Below are 20,009 nucleotides of genomic sequence, written 5' to 3' on the forward strand. Positions count from 1 at the left end.
AAGCATGCCGCCCGACTGGTATTTTGCTGCTTCCCTCATGACACCCAGATATATAATACAACATGTAACATTATACCTACAACTAGCCAGGGCTATTGGCTTTGTCAATGATTGTTAGTTGCATAAGATAAATAAGCAACAACTATAGATTTGTTGTATGTCATATTGAATGCTTCAGTTCTCAAATAATAAGACTGAAAGAACTATAACGAGCCTCTTTGAAGTTACTTCAAAGGAAGTGAAGCGTGGTTCTGCTGCAGAGTAAAAATGTATTTTATTCACCAAGGGAGAAGGGAAAAAAATGGAGAGCCCGGTATCAACACTTGCTTTTTAGGTCTCACCTAGCAACGCAGCTCATGCGCTACTCGCCTTGGCGAGTTTTATTGTTGTGGGTTTTGTGTCCGAATGGGGACAGGAGATGTGTACTCCTGCGCACACACGCGCCCAGACAGCAGATGTGCACGCGATGGTGTCTCTTCTCTGGGATCTCAGCTTTCGCGCGTTCGATCTCAGATTTCAATTTCGCACGCTCAATGCCCCCATTGCACCCGTGACACAGAGTGCTGCGTCTGTGTATAACATCTAAAGGCACTGCTGAAATATTTTCAATTCGGAGGCATAGCACTGATTTTTCTGAGAATGGGCTTTATTGTTTGCAATGCCCTATACTGTCTCTTCATTACATTCTGAGATGCATACGAAAAATATTTCTGTACTGCTGTTGAAAATAATTTTATTTGTGTAGACACACATTTAATCTGTTGCCTTTTAGTTCTAGTTTAGAAACGTAATCTATCAATATTTTTCGAGTTTCAAACACACTATATTTGTTGTCGAAATGAACAGTTTGGCATACTTGCTTCCCCTTACTACTGTGTGACTAATTTTCATTTATCTTTTATACAAACTTAGCCACTCGGCTGAATTCTTACTTTAAAGTTTACAATTTATGTCAATAAAGTTGTTTCATAAAACTGATATTTACAAAATTGAATGTCCAGTACAATGTATGAATAAAATGCTAATAATCCATATATAGCACATACCTGGATCGTATTGTTTTGTTTTCTGTATGGCTGGATAGGGAAAGCCTAACATTCATTTCGTTTTCCAGGGTGAGCTGCGCTTTTCAGCTCAGAGCTTTTGGGACTTGTTTGCAGAGAGCAGCACACAAAGGAAATATTTTTAGCCAGATAAAGTGGGTACATGGCATCTGCATGAATCATACTTTTTTTATTTTTGCTGCTTAAGAAGGGGCTTTTACCTAAAAACCTGCTGCTTTAAGCGATCGCACAAATCATGTGTTGACCAATGACAAAAAATAGAAGGATTATTTTTCAGGTAACATGAAGTGCTACTGAAAAGATGTTGGTGGCCTCTTGCCCTTTCACCTACATATCACTCATAACCACAGCCGTTCATCAGAAAAGAAAATGTTAGTTTTACAGCGTGTTTCATAAATTTCTTACCAAATATGGTGGTCAGGTCTATGTGAAGAGGGCTAGCTATACAGCAGAACACACATAGGAAGAGAACGTGATAGGTGGAGATCTTCAGGAGTTATCAAGGCCGATGTTTAGGGTATGCTGAAAGAACTACACAAATAACAAGCATTTGCAATGCAATAGGTCTCGCATTTACGTGAGTATGAGCTATTGACATTGCAAATGACAATGCCTTTTGTTTCTGTTTCCGTTTTTAGAACCTAAATAAAAGGCGTTGTTATTTACAAAGCCAATAGCTTAAACTTGCGTAAATGCGAGACCTATTGCATTGCAAATGCTTGTTAGAACTAGCTGTGCTGAGCACCGGCAGGACACAGCCCATGTAAAGCCCAGGATTAGATAGATGCCAAACAAACCTAACACCAAGAAGCAGGGGAACGCTTTCACAGAGAATATCTTTTTTTATTGCAGCAGAAGCCTTTCTAACACACATAAAGCCGGTTAATAGAGGGATATTATAAGGTGTGCCGTTATGCCCTTCTTTGCCAAATGAAGACACTTGTGTATTGAATGTGTGTACGGCGTGAGTTTCGCACATCCATTCAAGAGACATTTCACTGATCTGGTGAAGCTGTAAAAGCAGAGGAGTGACTGAAGGACATGGTGGTGCAGCTACGGCTGCCGACTCTGGAGCTGGGGAACCATGCTCCAGTCCTGGGTCAGCTCAACATCCTGTGATCCTGGGCACATCACTTAATCTCTCCCTGATGTAACCAGTGCTCCCACAAATCGCTCCATTGCACTAGGCCAGATTTCGCACCAATTATAAAAAAAAAACCAGAAAAAGAAGAGCGCAGAATAGAGTAATACAAGTGCAGGTTTCGCGGAACAAAAGTACAGGTTAGAGAGTAACGTGAAAAGGAGCACAACATACTTAAGAATGGCAAGTGGGGGTTGAGGAGCATACACGGGGTACGGCTGGATGAAATGCACTTTCAAAGAATGCTCCAGGAAAAGGAACAAGCAGTGGAGCAAGAGGGATGGAGCAGGAGGGAAAAAACATAAATGTGAGCTAGACAGTAACGTGAAGTGTGGAGCTTGCACAGAAGCACACTGCTTAAGAGTGACATGGTGGCAGTAAAGAAGCATACAACGGGGACAGCTGGATAAAACGTGCACTCTTACGGCGTGCTTTAGGAAAAAAATGTAAGCGAGGGAGCAAAAGGGACAGAGGCAACAAGCAATGAGGTGGGAAGGAGAAAAAATACTTCAATATATGCGCTACCAGCGGGAGGGTAGCTATAAAGAAATCAATCAGTACTTGGTCTATGTTCCACATGAAAGAACAGGAAGTGAAGCCGGCATGCACTGGTCAATTAGGAAGCAGCAAATAAAAGTGACAATGTAGTTGACGAATGGTAAACTATGGGTGGACTACAACTCCTTGTTGAATACAACATTGCTGGCAAGAGCTGTCTCAGGCGAGACCTAAAAAGGACAGAAGTCAGACATTCTCATAACCACTGTGACCACGATTATACAGATAAGGCAGACATTTATTAAACAAGTACAGCAAATAAAATTGCAAAAGTCATTGAAAGTCATACATTTTTATCCTTCTTCACATCAACTTAAAGCAGCAAGTACTAAAAATAAATTGCTATAATGGTCTTTACCAAAAAACAGAAAAGGGATGGCTCTAATCAGTATGGCTGAGCCGGTATCTAAGAAAACAAAATGTAGGTGCCAGTACTGATACAGAAATTGTTTAACAATTAAACACAACACCCGAAAAAGGAATTCAAGGCTGGATGCTGATTAGTAGCTTTTATTATTTAGTTCCAAAGAACAACTATATTTTAGAAAAACATATTCAAAAAAATAAGCAATATTACATGCTAAATAGAAAAATTAGGGGTAAGGGGAGCTTTCATCATATCAAGCATGTCACAAGCATACAACATTCAACCATTCAGGAACAACAAAAGTTTTAAACAAGTGCAATATATTACAGTGGTTAATATGTTTGTGATAGACAAACAAACACAGCAAGGCTGGAGACGGCCACGGTCTGCAAAATATTTTTTAAAGAATATTACTAGAGAAATATATACAGAAGTACATTCATCACACCAATTGTGGTATTCTTAGTTTTTTTTATAGTTTTAAAGAAAAAAGTTAACAGAGTAATGTACAACACTGGTGAAAAGCAACAGAGCGGTTCAAACGAGCTTATCACCCATGCAGACTCAAAGGTGGCTAGGGCCCTAGCCACCTTTGAGTCTGCATGGGTGATAAGCTCGTTTGAACCGCTCTGTTGCTTTTCACCAGTGTTGTACATTACTCTGTTAACTTTTTTCTTTAAAACTATAAAAAAAACTAAGAATACCACAATTGGTGTGATGAATGTACTTCTGTATATATTTCTCTAGTAATATTCTTTAAAAAATATTTTGCAGACCGTGGCCGTCTCCAGCCTTGCTGTGTTTGTTTGTCTATCACAAACATATTAACCACTGTAATATATTGCACTTGTTTAAAACTTTTGTTGTTCCTGAATGGTTGAATGTTGTATGCTTGTGACATGCTTGATATGATGAAAGCTCCCCTTACCCCTAATTTTTCTATTTAGCATGTAATATTGCTTATTTTTTTGAATATGTTTTTCTAAAATATAGTTGTTCTTTGGAACTAAATAATAAAAGCTACTAATCAGCATCCAGCCTTGAATTCCTTTTTCGGGTGTTGTGTTTAATTGTTAAACAATTTCTGTATCAGTACTGGCACCTACATTTTGTTTTCTTAGATAATGGTCTTTAGACATTTCTAAATGAATCCCAAATGATTCTAGAAGCAAATAAGGATGGAATTTTGACGCTAAAAAAACAATGCCAGTGGCTTAAACTTGCGTACATTTTTTAACACTAATTATTTTGCTAGTGCCAGCTCCTGGCCCTTTCTGAACTTCAAAATAAAACACATGAGCATTATTTTGATCTGAGAAAGGTAATGTAAAGAAGTATGGATGGGTAACAATGAATAACAGTGATGTTTTTAATCGATGAATTTTTGTATAACATCAAATAGAAAACAGGAGCAAAGCTTGAGTTGTCCATGTCACTCAGAACACCGCAATGAAAACCATTCTTGGTATTCATGGTTACACATCTTTAATTTTATGTCATGTATAGCCTCTCTGTTTCCTCTTGCTGACATAAAATATGCAGGAATAGTAGACATATGAAGCAGCCACATACAACTTGTCTAACCTTCGTCTGCCTACCCTTAATAAATCTGGTGTCCTGCCACCCATCCCACCACCCTCGGCCCACCCGTCCACTGTACCCCTCAAATTTTAAAAAAGGTACGTGGAGTACTGCACCATCCCACACTACGCTCAGAGTTACCCTCACTCTCCCAAATATTAAGCACATAATACCTGGCCACCTACCACCCACCTAACTACCATCTGCATTTAATCTCCCCCTCCTTTCAAACTGAAAAAAATGCCTTGTGTCCTACAAGCCACTCACACCACCCACTCTTCAATACTCCGCCTACCCACCGGAATATTTAATAAATGCCTACCCTTCTGCCACCTACCCCCACCCATCCTTTCTGTCTTCATCCCCTTCTCTACCAAAGCCATACTGTATACTCTCCATGGTCAACACAAGTATTGCACTGACAGGTTTTCTCTGAGAACCATGCCAGTGCAGCCTTGAAGTCCATCTGTCCTCATGAGTCTGCAGAGACCCATGTTGGAAGGAGAATGAGGTAGTTAAGGCAGGGCAAGTGAATGCTTCCCTTTTTGGCATCACAGTTTTCATGTAATCATAGTAGTGAATAACCAGATTTCAATCCGGTAATTCACAGAATGGCTTCCAATGCAAGCTATGCATAACATATATCTTTCAATACCTTCAGTTCAATTAGTCAGGGGACAAGTACACCCAGCTAGAGCAACAAACGAGCAGAAAAAAAGTTTATGTACTTACTCTCACAAAGTTATCCGGGAACAGACCTCTCCTGCCCTTCAGCTCGCCTTCCCACCAGCCCCCATCCTCCTTCTTGATGTTGGTGATGATGTCACCTCCGGTGATTGTCAGCTCATCATCGTGCTGAGCCTTATAGTCAAACTCCACTATCGCATCCACTGGAAGAGACAAGAAAACAAGCACATCTTGTTTAGAGAAAGTTTCATACTGGACTGGGACAAGAACAGCAGCAAAGTTCAAGTATCATCACCAGGACCAGTGTGTGCTGAGCTCTCAAATCAGTGATGTGGTCCACAGTATTTTACCAGAAGACTTAGAAAAACTAAAATGATATTGAAGAAAACACAGGAAATAGTTTACTAGCCTTAATTTAAAGGTCCAGTGTAAGACCAAGAGGGCCAGTCCCCTGCCATATTTTCAGGAAACCAGTGCATAAATGATTTACATTTATATTTTTTTGTAGTAGCTTTAGCTTATCTGAATGTTGTTGATGAGGAAATGAAATGTGAAGAAATTAAGCTACAGCGGACAACAGTAGAAAGCGTTATAAAATTATACTTGGTGAAAGAGCAGTGTAGGCTCAAATCTCATGCTGATGCAAGAAGAGGTGAAGAGTTCATTAGAAAATAGAGTGCATGACCTGTAGTAGTAGTAATAATATTTATTTGGTTAAAAAGGGAACCATAAAAGATACAAACTCATACAATTTATACATGTCAGATATCAATTATACATACAATCCAAACCTACACATATCAAAGGTTTAGGTACCAATCCAATCATTGAAGTTTACCATAAAATCTGTAATAAAATCAATTAAAACTGTCAAACACCTTGGATTCAGCCAACAGCATGATAAAACCATGTTAATTTCTAGGTATGTGAATACCAGACACAATTTAATAAAGTGCATGTGCAATAATACTACCTTTTGGGCTTACCAGTGTTGGTGGGTTACAAAGGGAAAACCTCTGTTTGTAAGCTTGAAGGAATTTATGGTCTCAGCACCAGCACTATTCTGTTGTCCCAGTAAATTCAAAACATGATTGAAGAATACAGAGGACGAGTTATTTTCTGCAACCAATATGTAACTGTTAAGTAACTTATTATTTGACCTTTTGTAATAAGCATTGTTCATGTTGCCATATACGTGGCTGCCTGTAAAGCAGCAGATGGAGACCAGCTGTTTATCTGTGTGGAGATAGCTACTCTCCCTGCCGCAACAGTAAAACTTGTATTTGCTGTGCCAAGAGGAGTCTTGTCTTTTACTTTATCTCAGTTTCCCTGCAACAATGTCCTGTCCTTCAAATCTAGTATGGATCCAGCCCGCCAAGACCTGTTCCACACTCTTGATTTAAAATAACAATACCCCTGGGCTTTTTGGTTGCCAATAGATGGCACTAGGATGCATGCCTCACACCCCTAGCTACCTGGGCTAAATATTGGCCTCAGCCAGTATCTTTTCCATTTACCCTATATAAGCTGGACTCTATTATGCCCATTATTTGTGCATTATTATACAATCTACAACCAAAACTATCATACACAGTTCAGGGCATCCGGTGAGATATTGGATTGTGCATCATATGAGAGTCAGAGGAATATGGGGGTAGTGGAGTCAGGAAATGATCTTCAAAGTATTATATTGTATTGTAATTCCATTTACACAGCGCCTCATACCCCTGGCAAGGTGCCAAAGGGCATTAGCAGATAGATATCCCGTTACGCCATTGAGAGTGTTTGGCCGGGAGAGTGTTGAGCTGCAGTGAGGTCTATGTGGCAAGCGTTTTGGTGGGGCGATTGACTGATCAGAGGTGCTCTTATACTGACCTAGGTCACTGCGCCTAAGAATCCAACTAAGGGAAGAGGAGTGAGAGATAGAAAGCATACCCTTTACATTAATTAAAATGCTGTGCAGGGGTGAAAAGGCCCAGTTTAGTATATCTCTAGGAGCAACAGAGGAGCAACACATGTATTCAAGTAGGTATCGCAAAAGATCTATGGAATCACTTCTGGAGCAGCAGTGAGTCACTCAAAAGCATGTACTGGATACAGGCAGTCAGGGAAGTGCTCTATAAGCCCACCCAGGAGTAGCCAGTCAACGGCCCATAAGTATGCACTGTATATCGGCAACCACAGTAGTGCACCAGAGGGACACAACCATTGCAATAGCTTTTTAGAAGAGTAGCCAATAGGGACTGAGGTGCAACAGACAGTCATTCACTATTATAGGCAGCCACAGAAGATGAGAAACCTAGCCTTAGTACGGCTGTTTTGGGACTACTCTAGGGCTACCGAGGAGCAAATTATTGCCATGCACTCATTACAGGCAGCCAGTGTGGGCGATCCAGAGCCCTGCCATAAGTGAGGGAGGGACAACCCACTGGCATACATGAAATAAAGCAGTTGTAGTAAATGCTGCTTACCCAGGAGTGGGAGAAAGGGAACCACCAGGCATGCTCCTGTCAAAAGTAATAAGGACCCAGGAAGAAAGGCCAAAACGTTGCACCTTTTATATGCAGGTGCCGACCTATTGGGATTACCAACGCTTGTAGGCTTTGGCATACTGATTGGCCAAAAGCATTCCAAGACTGCCTTCAGGGCCTTGAACGTGCATACCTTTACAGTGAACGTCCTGTAATTATTTTAGTTAAAGTATACTCTAAAGTATACTCTTAATTTAACATTCATTCCAAGGTGGCCAACAGTCATTTTTTAATGCTAAAATAAGAAATAAAGTGTGCACAGATTGCTGCAGTGAGCAACACAGTAGGAGCGAGAGCTGTCAAGCTCTCATGAAAAAAATTCAAAAATAATAATAAGGGGGCAGAAGGAGGGAAGGCAGGAATGCTGTGCCACTCTGCAAATCACGATAGAGGGAGAAAGAAGCTGAGGTTCATCCAGTTTCCTGTTCTTATAGACTGCAGATCAAAAGAGGGAATGAATCACTAGGGTCTCTTATGCCAGAGTCTCTGAAAAACATTTTTGAGATCCTCAACCTCGCGGTCACTGCCCACAGTGTATGTTTTTCTCTGCTGGCGTGATCAGGTGGAGAGCGTCATCGTCGAGTCTTTACCACTTGAGTGTCCCGTTCTCCTAATTATACTGCATCCTTCTCCATCATTTATAGCCTTTACAGACTAGGTCAGTGAAGCACTACTTTTGTTTTCTTGTTTTTCTTTCCACAACATTGCAATGGAGGAAGCCGGCAGCGATTACGGCAGTACAGCGCCACATACACGTAGTACAGCAAAGAAAATGGCACCATAGGTAGATACAGGGGCGACTCCTGCACTAGGGCAGAGGAGCGTCACCCAACTGCTTCTCACAGTGCGCGAAGCAGAAACATTAAATGGTAAAACTATCATTTTATGCTTATGCTTCTCGCACTACGAGAAAGCAGAAGTGCATGGGTGCTGGCGGGTGGGTGGGCGGGGCTGCTCCAGGAGCAGAGCTGGGGAGGGTAGGAGTGGTGTGCCAACTCCTGGGTGAGCATCACTGATTTGGTCGGCTTTCTGGGCCCGCCCAAACCAGTCATGCACTTTCTGCCTTTTCTCCATGTAGGCTGCATGTAGCCTACATGGAGAAAATGGCCAGGCCATTAGAGCCTGGCTGGTCGGCGTCCCAACCAATCACAACGCTGCTTGAGCAGTGTTGTGATTGGCTTAGGGGTGGGAGGGAGCCTGGCTGCCTGCTTCTGCTTCCTGTTCCTGTAGAGCAGGAGAGCAGAGAAGACAAGGGACGCGGGACCCGGCCAGTTAAGTTTAATTATCTTTTTTTTTAATGATATTGACCCCCCCCCCTCCCAGGGCGACCCTGCATTCCCCCCTCCCTGCGCCCCCGCGGGAGTCGTGCCGTTCGCGACTGGGTAGATAGATAGATAGATAGATAGATAGATAGATAGATAGATAGATAGATAGATAGATAGATAGATAGATAGATAGATAGATAGATAGATAGATAGATAGATAGACAGACAGACAGACAGACAGACAGACAGACAGACAGAGAGGTCCCATCCAAAATAATCCCTATCTATATGTTTCCTGTAAGGCTCCTCAGCAGATGATGAAAATACATCATCTGAATTTTTTCCTATAGTACTCCACTGAAACTGCTGAAGACGTACCAATAAAAACTGAAATAAACGAGCACTGGAACAATTTCCTTGTTGCCTATTCATTCATATTTCGGCGCGCAAGAGCAGAAACACAAAAGTCGGGCTACAGAGAAAGAAAGTTACACTTGACAGAACACTCTAGTTTATTAGAAACGCACAGGCTCAAATCAAAAGCGGCTGCGTCACAAGGCCTCTTCCACGGCCAAAAGCTATCCGTCCACTCGGCGCGCTGGCTAATGAGGCACTTCCAGTCGGAAAGCAAATCCAGCCGAGAAGCGATAAGCAAGCCTGAAATTAATGTGCTCGGTGATTAAGAGTCATAAAGAGGCAATCACACTTCCAAAGAAAAATAAAATTGTGAGGGGGACAAAATCATCGGCTGTGCCTACAATCTTGTATCTTTTCCCGTGTTTAGTTCTTTTTAATAGGATTTCCGAAAATAGAAAGGCACTGAACAGTAAAATAGACAAGTCCAGCTTCGAGCCCCGTGACTGGCTCGCCAAGCTCTCCGTACTGACGCACACAGCTGTGCCCTCTGGGGCGCATTCGTCAACAGTAAGTAGAGTGCACGCAGGCGCGGGTGCCCTGGTTGGCACGTCTTTACCACAAGGTCAGAAGCCCAACACAGACCCAGCTGGCAAACAAATAACAGCCAATCATTTGAATGACTTTAGTCTGTACAAGGCAAACTGCTTCCCTGGATCAAGGACCAGAAAGAACCCAAAAGAGGATGCAGGTGTGTGTGAACAATTAATCTGTGCAGAAGAGCAATGACTTCCGGCTCTTTCTCAAGCTCAAAATATGTTATTGGTTTTCCAAAGTCAAAAAAAGACAACACAACAGCTATACATTAATGGCATATATAGTAAAAAAAAATATACAGAACAATAAAATATACTTATTGTATTGTGAATATACTTAAAATATGTGTAATTGTCATGGATTTAATAGAAAAGAAACATTGAAGAAGGATCAAACAAGAGCTGCTTCTAATGTGACAGGCTTCAAATTATAGCTATAAGAAATAACAAATATAGGGGGCGTGGCTTGGACGCCGATGAGGATGGCGGCGTGAGCCTGTAGCTCCACGTCCGATCCCGCAATTTCTCCTGCTAAATCTTGCCTCAGAGCCGTTTTCGGTGCAGGCGCTCTGGTCAGAGCACCGGGGGCAGTAAAGGAGCTCTTATCGGCGACACGGGGGGCCCGGCGGCGTGTGAAGTGTCGCTCTCAGGGTTGGCGAGGCCGCGGACCGGCAATAAGATGTCGGTGGCCCCGACCCGGGGAGTATAAACTGAAAGGAGCGGAGCGCCGTGGAAGCGGGAAACGGCGAGGAAAGAAGTTCGAGGGGCAGGCGGAGCGGAGATCTTATCGCGGAGCAGCTGTCAGTGGAGGATAGCGTGAATTGGAACCCCCGGCGGCATCCCAGGATCGGGAACACATATGCGGCATCTGTTACCTAAGATGGCGGCCGCAAGGGGACGACCCCGATCCCTGCTTGCAGCCCGTAGCAACTGCAGCTGAGGAGAATCCGGCCATTGTTGCCGAGGAGCTGGCCTGCGAAGCGGCGCCGACCTCGTGAGTATACGAGCGTATGGGCACTTGGTACCGCTGCTCGAGAGACACAGTCGGTTACAGACCCCACATCGGGACTCCGCCCCTGTGAACAACGATGGATCGCGGGTGATTGCAAGCGGGGCGCTGAAGTTCCGGCCTGGTTCGTGCCACAACACGGGCGGACACCCGAGGGTGCAACTAGCGGTGTGGGGTAGCCCCTCAACATGGCGTGGCAGGACCTGGGAAGAACATAATAGGAAGGCGACCTCGCAGTGCCGCACCGAGCAGCTCCCTGGGCGGCAGCGAGTCCCGAATCACTGGTCCTGTCACGCCTGACCAACACTGCAGTCTTTGCCCTACCAGTAACCAGGGTCCCAACTGGCTGCCGTTTCTTGCTACATGGAGATAGCATATATAAGGAGAACACCGGAGTGCGGAGAGCTGTGAACTACTGACTCCCTCTGAGAGAGGTGAGGCACTTCTAGAGGAGATAGCTGAACCACCGGAATAGGCAACTGATCTGTTGGACACAGTGGAGGAGTCCTGGGTTAAGCAAGCCTGGAGGACCGTGATGCCCACCGACCGGATCTCGGCTGCAGTTATAGCGCTGTAGCGTAGCGCACAGATCTACCGCAGGGGGGTGAGTGATAAGAGGAGAGGCTGATCTGCACCACGTCGCTATTGAAAGCCTGAAAGGTGAACGGTGATCGCCCTACCGATGGCGGAGCGGCAGGAACGGCCAAGGCTCACATGCAAAGCAGAACCCTGAGCTGGTGCACGCGGGCAGAAAGGAGACCAAGGCTGTCGCGGGAGCCAACTGGAGGGGTATCGACCTGGCGCGCACTGGGGATCAGGCGGTCTGCACACACCTAAGAAAGAGGTGGGGGGCGCGATGAGCAGGATGGCCACGACCAGCCAAGAGATGACGCTGAAGCAGGGGCAAGCTCCGGTAAAAGGGTTGGAATCTGACCAAGGGGCTCAAAACGACCCAGAGGGAACGACGCAGGAGCAGAGACTGAACAGGCGTCTAGATGGGATACTAGACGCCATGAAGGCGACCAAGGACTCCCTCCATCAAGACATCGTGCAGGTTGCAGCAGGTTTGGGTCTTTTGAGGGCGGATCACTCAAAGCTGGCGGATAGAGTGAAAGACAATGAACAACTACTTCAGGAACTCAAGCCTGCGGTAGTGACGGCGGAGCATAAGCTGAATGATATACTAGACCGCTTGGCGACGCTGGAAAAAAGGGCGGAAGATTCCGAAAGCCGTAATCGGAGGAATAACGTACGGGTAGTAGGCCTGCCCGAAAATTCTGAAGGGGATGATGCAGTCGCTTACATGGAGAACTGGTTCAAAACAGTAGTGGCACCAGAAGGCCTATCCCCCTTTTTCTCCTTGGAACGGGCACATAGGGTTCCGGCACGGCCGCCTCAACCGGGCCGTCCGCCTCGACCAGTGGTGATCAAAGTGTTACATTTTAAGGACAGAGACCTGTTGATACAGAGAGCACGACCGGCAGGGCCTTTTCAGGTGGATAACAGTGCGGTCACAATCTTTCCGGACTACACTCAGGAGGTTTAAAAACGCAGGGCCTCGTATCTGGCAGTAAAAAAGGAACTGAGGGATGAGGGTATACAATATTCTTTGCTCTTCCCAGCCAAGTTACGGGTGATTATGGATGGAACGACTCACTTCTTCCAGACTCCTGATGAAACATGGACTTGGCTTGAATCATACAGGGCTGGTACGGACCGCAGAGGTGGAGGGGACCGTGGACGGCAGAGGCCACTCCAGGTGCGTAAATCGCAACGCATCCGCAAGCGCAACAGACTCAAGAAGATGATGCAAGATGGCCAAATAGCAGCAGATAGAAAAGGGGCACTGGTGGCGACGGCAGTGATAACGGGCTTGCAGCGAGAGGGGCAGTCGGTGGGCTCGGAAACTGAAGATGAAGGAGGAAAGTCTGGAGTGGACCTCTCGGATGTGGACAGCGCTGGAGGACCATCGATCACCCCCCAAACAGCGGATGGGATATTCGAACCATGTCGAGGCGTTGCAAGGTACATGCATATTTGGTGAGGCGTGGCATTCAAATTACGTTGCTGCAGGAAACTCATCTCACCAAACAGGAATGTAACGCACTGCAGAGGCGGTGGCATGGCCAGGTGTTTGGCACGACCTATTCGGCATTTGCCAGAGGAGTGTTGATCTGGGTGAGAGCGGGAGTCCCTTTTCAGGCCACGAACCATCTAGTAGACCCTGAAGGTAGATTTGTAGCGGTGGAGGGGCGGTTGTATGGCCGTGATGTGGTTTTATGCAGTGTGTATGCCCTCAACATGGACCAGGCCCGCTTTTTTGATGGGTTGACGCGTTCGCTGGCTCACTTCCTGGCAGGGCCTATAGTACTGGGGGGGGACTTTAACTCCATTACAGATGTGTCACTGGAGAGATCACACCCACCACTGGCCGACTCCCCGGTGCGCAGACTAGCCAAGCATAGGAAGGACTGGCAAGAGAGATGGGGCCTTATTGAGGTATGGAGGGAGCACCACCCGGACATCAGGGACTATTCCTTTTTCTCAGCAATACATGCTCTGCATGTGCGAATAGATTCTATACTGTGTAGTGGACCGATAGCTGCCATGACGGCGCACACGGAATATCTGACTAGAACTAAATCAGACCATAATTCTTTGTTGATTTCTGTTCAATGGCAGCGAGTGCGATCAGCCGTACCCACATGGAAGTTGCGGCCTGATACACTGGGTGTTCAGTGATACTGTTCGTCAGGGTATTGAGCATTACTTTGAAGAAAATGGGAACACGGCAACTGCTAGATCCGTGGAGTGGGATGCCCTGAAGGTGGTAGTGAGGGGCCTATGTATTGGTAGGTTTCCGAGTGAACGGGCAACGGTCTTGGCTGATGTGGGGAAGGCAGATGATGTACTGAGAGACTTAGAACAACAAAGGCCAGAGCGACCGGACTTGCAGATTCGGCTGCAGGAAGCTAGGGAACTGGTCGCGAAAGAGACAGAACGACTGAGGAGTTATGACTACAAGTTGTATATTACCAAGGTGCATGCGGAGGGGGACAAGGTGGGTACGCTGCTGGCGAGACTCGCGAACCCGGAACCTAGGGGGAGCTCGATCATGAGTATACGGGAGCTGACTGGAGAAGTGGTCCACTCGCAGGCCGCAGTCCTGTCGCGCTTCCTGAATTACTATAAAAATGTATATCGGAGCCAACTAAATGTCGGAGCGTCTGCTATTGAGACCTATCTGATAGGCGTTAGACTTCCTGTGCTGGACGAGGACAGAGCGAAGGAATTGGGTGGTGCTATAACGCTAGCGGAGATTAGAATGGCCATCAAGCAGATGGCTAGGAACAAGACACCGGGGGTTGATGGCCTACCGGTCGAATTTTATGCGAAATATATCGATGTTTTGGCACCCAGGTTGCTAGAGGTATACTCTGAGGCTTTGAAGCTGGGGCGCCTACCTTCATCGATGAGGGAGGCGGTGGTGGTACCGCTGTTGAAACCTGGTAAGGAGGCTACTGATGTCACCTCATATAGACCGCTGTCCATGTTGACAGTGGACTACAAAATTTTAAGTTGCATCCTAGCTACCAGACTATTGCCACACATGACCACATTGATCCACACAGACCAAGCCGGGTTCATTCCTACTAGGAACACCTCAATTAATATCCGCCGCCTGGTTCGAGTGCTGGAGAGCCAATTGGAGCCAGACCAGTGGCCAGCGATGCTGTCGGTAGACATCGAGAGCGCTTTCGATAGCTTGGAATGGGAGTACCTTGATAAGGTACTGGAGAAATTCGGCTTGGGTGCACAATTTAGGCGCTGGACGAGGGTTCTCTACTCTCTTGCGACGGCCAGGGTGAAACTGGGTTCTGTGATATCCTCTGACTACCCGGTACGTAGGGGGACGAGGCAGGGATGCTCGCTCTCCCCACTGTTATTTGCGTTAGCGATAGAACCCCTGGCGGCTCAGGCGCGCTCTGGGGAGGCGTACAGTGGGATCGTAAGTGGTGGACAGTCGCACAATTTCTCACTGTATGCAGATGATTTGTTGCTGTACATGGAGGATACAGGACCGGCGTTGGAGGGTGCGGTTGCAATGCTGTCGAATTTTGGTAGATTGTCGGGCCTTAAGGTCAATTGGACTAAGACGTGTGTGTTCCCGGTGCGGGCAAATATGTCTCGTCCGCCCCGGACAGTGGATGTCATCTGGGAAGGATTATGCTTTACTTATCTAGGGGTACGAGTATATCACGAACCTACGAATATGCTTGAAGGGAACATAGGACGCTGTATTAGGGCCCTAAAGGGATGCATGGCCTTCTGGGCGTCCCCACCCCTTTCGGTACAGGGCCGGGTGGCACTACTAAAGATGGTGGCTTTACCCCGGTTGCTTTACTATTTTCACACATTGCCAGTATTGATACCCCAGCGGGTTTTTAAAGAGCTGAGAACACTGACGACTGACTTCTTGTGGGACATGGTAGGCGCAGAGTGGCACTGAATAAGTTGATGAGACCCAAACCTGACTGGGGAATGGCGGTCCCTGATTTCGAGTTATATTATCTGGCGGCACAGCTGCAGATACTAACGCAGAACGTTGCCAAAGAGTTTCGAGGCCCGGATAGTGTCAGGGGAACGGGCATTCAGAGGCATGTCCTGTCATATATCGTCATGCAACAGAAGTTAGAGTTAAAGGGCCTAACCATGGAGGAGAGGACCTTACGGCTATGCTGGCATAGGAGCTTAAAGAGAGCGAGGGCGACCCGTCCGTATGCACCGGAGATCCCTTTGGGGATGCTGACCGCACTACCGCATGGGGGGGATTGGTCCTCGTTACTGGAATGGGAGGACTTGGGCCTTCAAGTAATGGGAGATCTATATATCGACGGGGTGTTGGTGCCCTTCAAAGTGCTTCAAGAACAGTACGGCCTCCCGGATGGGAGTTTCCTATTACATGCGGCGGTGACAGCGGCAATCCAAAAGCACTGGAAGACGGGGTTAACGGAGCCCTGTACAACCCTGGCCTGGTAGTATGTAGTAATGGCTGCGGGTACGTTTAAGGCGGTTACCTGCCTCCACTCTAGAATGTTGCACGAGGGACTGGAGCCGCTCACAGCTCTGAAGGAAACCTGGGAAGAGAGCATAGGGAAACCCATACCGGATACGGTCTGGGGGCATATTTTGAAAAGAACATGGAAGGGGTGCAGATATGCCCGCTTCCAGCAAGTGCATTTCTTTGTAATACATAGAGCCTATCTGACCCCAGGGAAGATACGACGGTATTTCCAAGTGCAGGATGCAGCGTGTCCGCGATGCTTGACTCCTGCAGCAGATCTGGACCATCTACTATGGAGCTGCCCGAGTCTGGGGACGTATTGGTCGGAGGTGGGGGAGCTTCTTAACGCAGTTACTGACCGGCAGGTGGAATACGATATGGCAACTTGTCTGCTGCTCTGGTTCCCTCACACGGCCAAGACGAAAATTACAAGTAAATTCATTGACTTAGGACTTATTCTGGCCCAGAGAGAGATCACCTGGCACTGGAAATCGAGGGAAGGCCCATCAATCAGGAGATGGATGAACGAATTGCAGAAATGGGCTAGGAGTGAAGGTGTAGTAAGGTTACGGCAAGCCACTCGCACAGCAAATGAGAAGGGCCTAGAAATGGCGAGGGCCTGGGAGACAATTGTGCAAGCACTGAAGGACTATTTGACTGTAGAGGAAGATTAGGGATGATTGGGGTGAGAGGTTCCATGAGACAAGCAGATAAGTACGTATGGATCCTTCAGGTAGCGCGGAATTGATTGAGCCCATAGGATTGTGGCCCACATCAGCAGCGGTTGAGGGGGGTGGGACATGGGGGTGGGTCATTGGAGCTCCGTTACAAATAGTGGAGGGATGACTGTAGTAGTTTACTTCAGATATGGATGTGTGTAGGAGTTCCCATGAACAGATCTTCGGCAAATATATAGAAGGGTTACTTGTTGAGGATTAAGGGATCTAGAGCATGGGAGTTCCGACGTACGAATGGACAGAGCGAGTTGCTTTGGAACTGACGTCATATACTACTTCCGGACCACTGTATTCGGATGCTTATATTGGGATGGGGGTTAGGAGTTATAGAAAAGCAGATTCTAACTTGTGTTGCCGACCGGATACCTCTCTGAGGTGGTTTCCTTGATACCTTTGACGGATTGGGCACGAACGCAGCCCGGCCTCCGGGATGTGGGCTGAATGGCTGTGTGCAATTTTGTTACAGAACTGTGCCTTATATTGATCAAGGTTGGGAAGGTTGCAATATTTCACTGTTTGATTGTGAATCTGCAATAAAAATATATTTAAAAATAAATAAATAAGAAATAACAAATATAGAAAAATAAGAAATATAAACAATAGATACCTTAAATGTATGTGGCTATATATTCATAAGATGGGCTCCATAGCTTTTGAAATAGAGAAGTAGTGTTACATGTTCCTTTAAAGAATAATTGGGCTCTAGCTCTACTATATGTAAAAATAGACCATCAAGCCTGTACCGACAATGCTTCAGGGGATTTCCAATTAGACGTTATGGATTTAATGGTTATAGATATAAAGAGATCAAAAAGTTTATTATGTGGGTCTGATAAACTCGAAGGTAAAGCATGAGATCTACAAATGATACTATATGTGAGAGTATCAGTGCGGCTCTTTCTAAGGAGAGGACTTTAAACTGGATGTAAAGACAGCAGATCAGCATTCCAGGCAGAGGCAGCAGTGACAGAACAAGCATTGACAAAGTCAATAGGTCTCGCCTATGCAAGAGCCATTGGATTTAACAATGTGTTTTAGTCATACTATCCATCAGAGTGGCTGCTGATCAGCATGGCTAAGAGTTAGTGGCATAGAAGAAAGTGGCGTGGCGAGCAGTGTCACAGCGTGGAGTGACGTAGAGTGGGAACAGTGTTGTATAGTGGAGTGTTAGAGTGGAGTGTCAGAGTGTAGTGGAGTGTGGAGTGTGGAGGAGTGGAGTGCAGGTTTGTGGAGTAGCGTAAAGTGGACAGAAGTGTCATGCAGTGTCATTGAGTGGAGGGTCACGGAACAGAGTGGAGTGTTGTGAAGTAGAGTGAAGTGTTGTGATGGGGAGTGGAGTGTCATGGATTGTGGTGGAGAAGAGTGGTGTAGATTGGAGTGGAAAGGTGAAGAGTACAGTGGAGTGGTGTGGAGGGGCATAAAAAGCCACCCAATGTCAAGCCCCAGTTTGCCAGATAAAGACTCTCACGTTGAAGTAAAAGAAAGTATAGTAAACACCAAGCTCCCTCGGAGGACACAGGCTGATATTTGACCTCTGTCTTTGAATGCACAGCAAATGTGACAAAATAAAAACAAAATGTAAATGTCTGTTTACAGAAAGAGAGCACTGTGGAAGAATATAGTAAACAGGGTATGCTTCATGGAATAGACTAACTCAAGCTGGACAGCCTAAAACACAGAAATCCAACAAATAATAGTAAAGCAAATGTTAGTTACAAAGCTAATGGTAAGCAAAGGGCGGACTGCATTCCTAGGTCAGCTATCCAATTGTCCCCAAGATGCCTTTTGCAAACCAGACAGTGTGAGCTGTCTGGTAGGCTTCAACCTAAAAAGCTTTGACACCTGTGTGAGATACCTGCACTAGAGGTACCATCAACTGGTGTATGTTGGAGGAGCAAAGAGCATGTGCAGGATGCTGTATGTGCAACAGATGGCCACGAACAATAGATCTCCATTGTTAAAGGCCTATTGCCACCTCAAAGTCATTGTTAAAGGATTTATGGCATGTTAAACAACTGATAAAGACTTTTGACATAGGCTACTAAGGATGATGGGTTAGTAATTAGAAATCACTAAAGTGTAGCCAAACTTTAGTACGTAGGGGTGCGTGTATTTAAACTAAGAAAGAGTTGGCGCGCTGCTTACTGAACAATCTGCAGTCTGGCCGACAGAAATTTAGGTAGCCCTGAGTACAGGCAATTGCAATACTCTAAGTGAGAAGATATGATTGCCTTGGACTAAGGGTTTCATGGAAGAAGAATGAAGAAGTAGCACAATTTTATAGAGGGCGTTTAGGAGTTAAGACAAGTGAATGAAACCTTGTTAACCTTAATCTTGAAGGTAAGCTCTGCATCACAAGTAAAAGGCTAATTTATGGAGAGAATTCAGTGGTTGGGGAGAGACACCAATTTACCACATGGCCACCGCTCATCCATCCAGGCATCAGCGGGGTCACCAAGGACGAGAACTTCTGTCTTATTTGTACTGATCAAAAGGTGGTTAGAGTGCATCAAATTTGCAATTTTAAAAGTTTTTCTGAGTAATACATTTTTTTTCATCTATGCGGATGACAGGTATCATTGTCCGCTTAAGAGAAGAACACAAAAGTGAATGAGACAGGCCATTGTAGCAATGGGCTTGCTTATTGCTAAACAAGACATTACACGCCACTGGAGGTCAAAGCAAGCTCCCTCTATACAAGAATGGACCAATGGAATGGATTTGTGTGCTAAGGCAGAAAAACATGTGCACAAATCAAGGGGATCTCCCAAAGAAATTCCAGAAAATATGATGTGCATGGAGTAATTATTGCTCGGGATCCTAGCTGTTTAACTACTCACATGTAATCATCTATGCCCTTCCCAATACTACTCTAACGACCTTGAGATCTATTTTGCTGTTGTATGTTGATATTGTCTTCATCGTTAAAACTCAATAACAATTACTATAAAACAGGAGAAAGGCAATTGGAGCAACCCAAATGTTAAAGAGTATGGAGATGATAGCAAAGTCCTGTTGAATCCAAACAGGAGTTATTTCAATTAATTTGTAAAT

At 45.6% G+C, this 20,009-nt stretch overlaps 1 protein-coding gene across 8 annotated transcripts in view; it reads right to left on the bottom strand.

Annotated features, from left to right (window-relative positions):
* SH3KBP1 (SH3 domain containing kinase binding protein 1) overlaps nucleotides 1-20,009 on the bottom strand; it is a 1,542,178-nt gene that overhangs the window by 1,117,050 nt on the left and 405,119 nt on the right. For all 8 annotated transcript variants that reach the window (XR_013599915.1, XR_013599916.1, XM_078657888.1 and 5 more), the window contains one exon: nucleotides 5,444-5,601. Coding sequence is in view for 6 of the 8 variants with exons in the window: in XM_078657888.1 (XP_078514014.1) it covers nucleotides 5,444-5,601 (158 nt within the window). In the remaining 2 variants the exon portion in view is untranslated. The remainder of the gene's footprint in view (nucleotides 1-5,443; nucleotides 5,602-20,009) is intronic.

Source organism: Lissotriton helveticus, chromosome 8 (assembly GCF_964261635.1).
Source record: "Lissotriton helveticus chromosome 8, aLisHel1.1, whole genome shotgun sequence".
Classification (NCBI taxonomy): domain Eukaryota; kingdom Metazoa; phylum Chordata; class Amphibia; order Caudata; family Salamandridae; genus Lissotriton; species Lissotriton helveticus.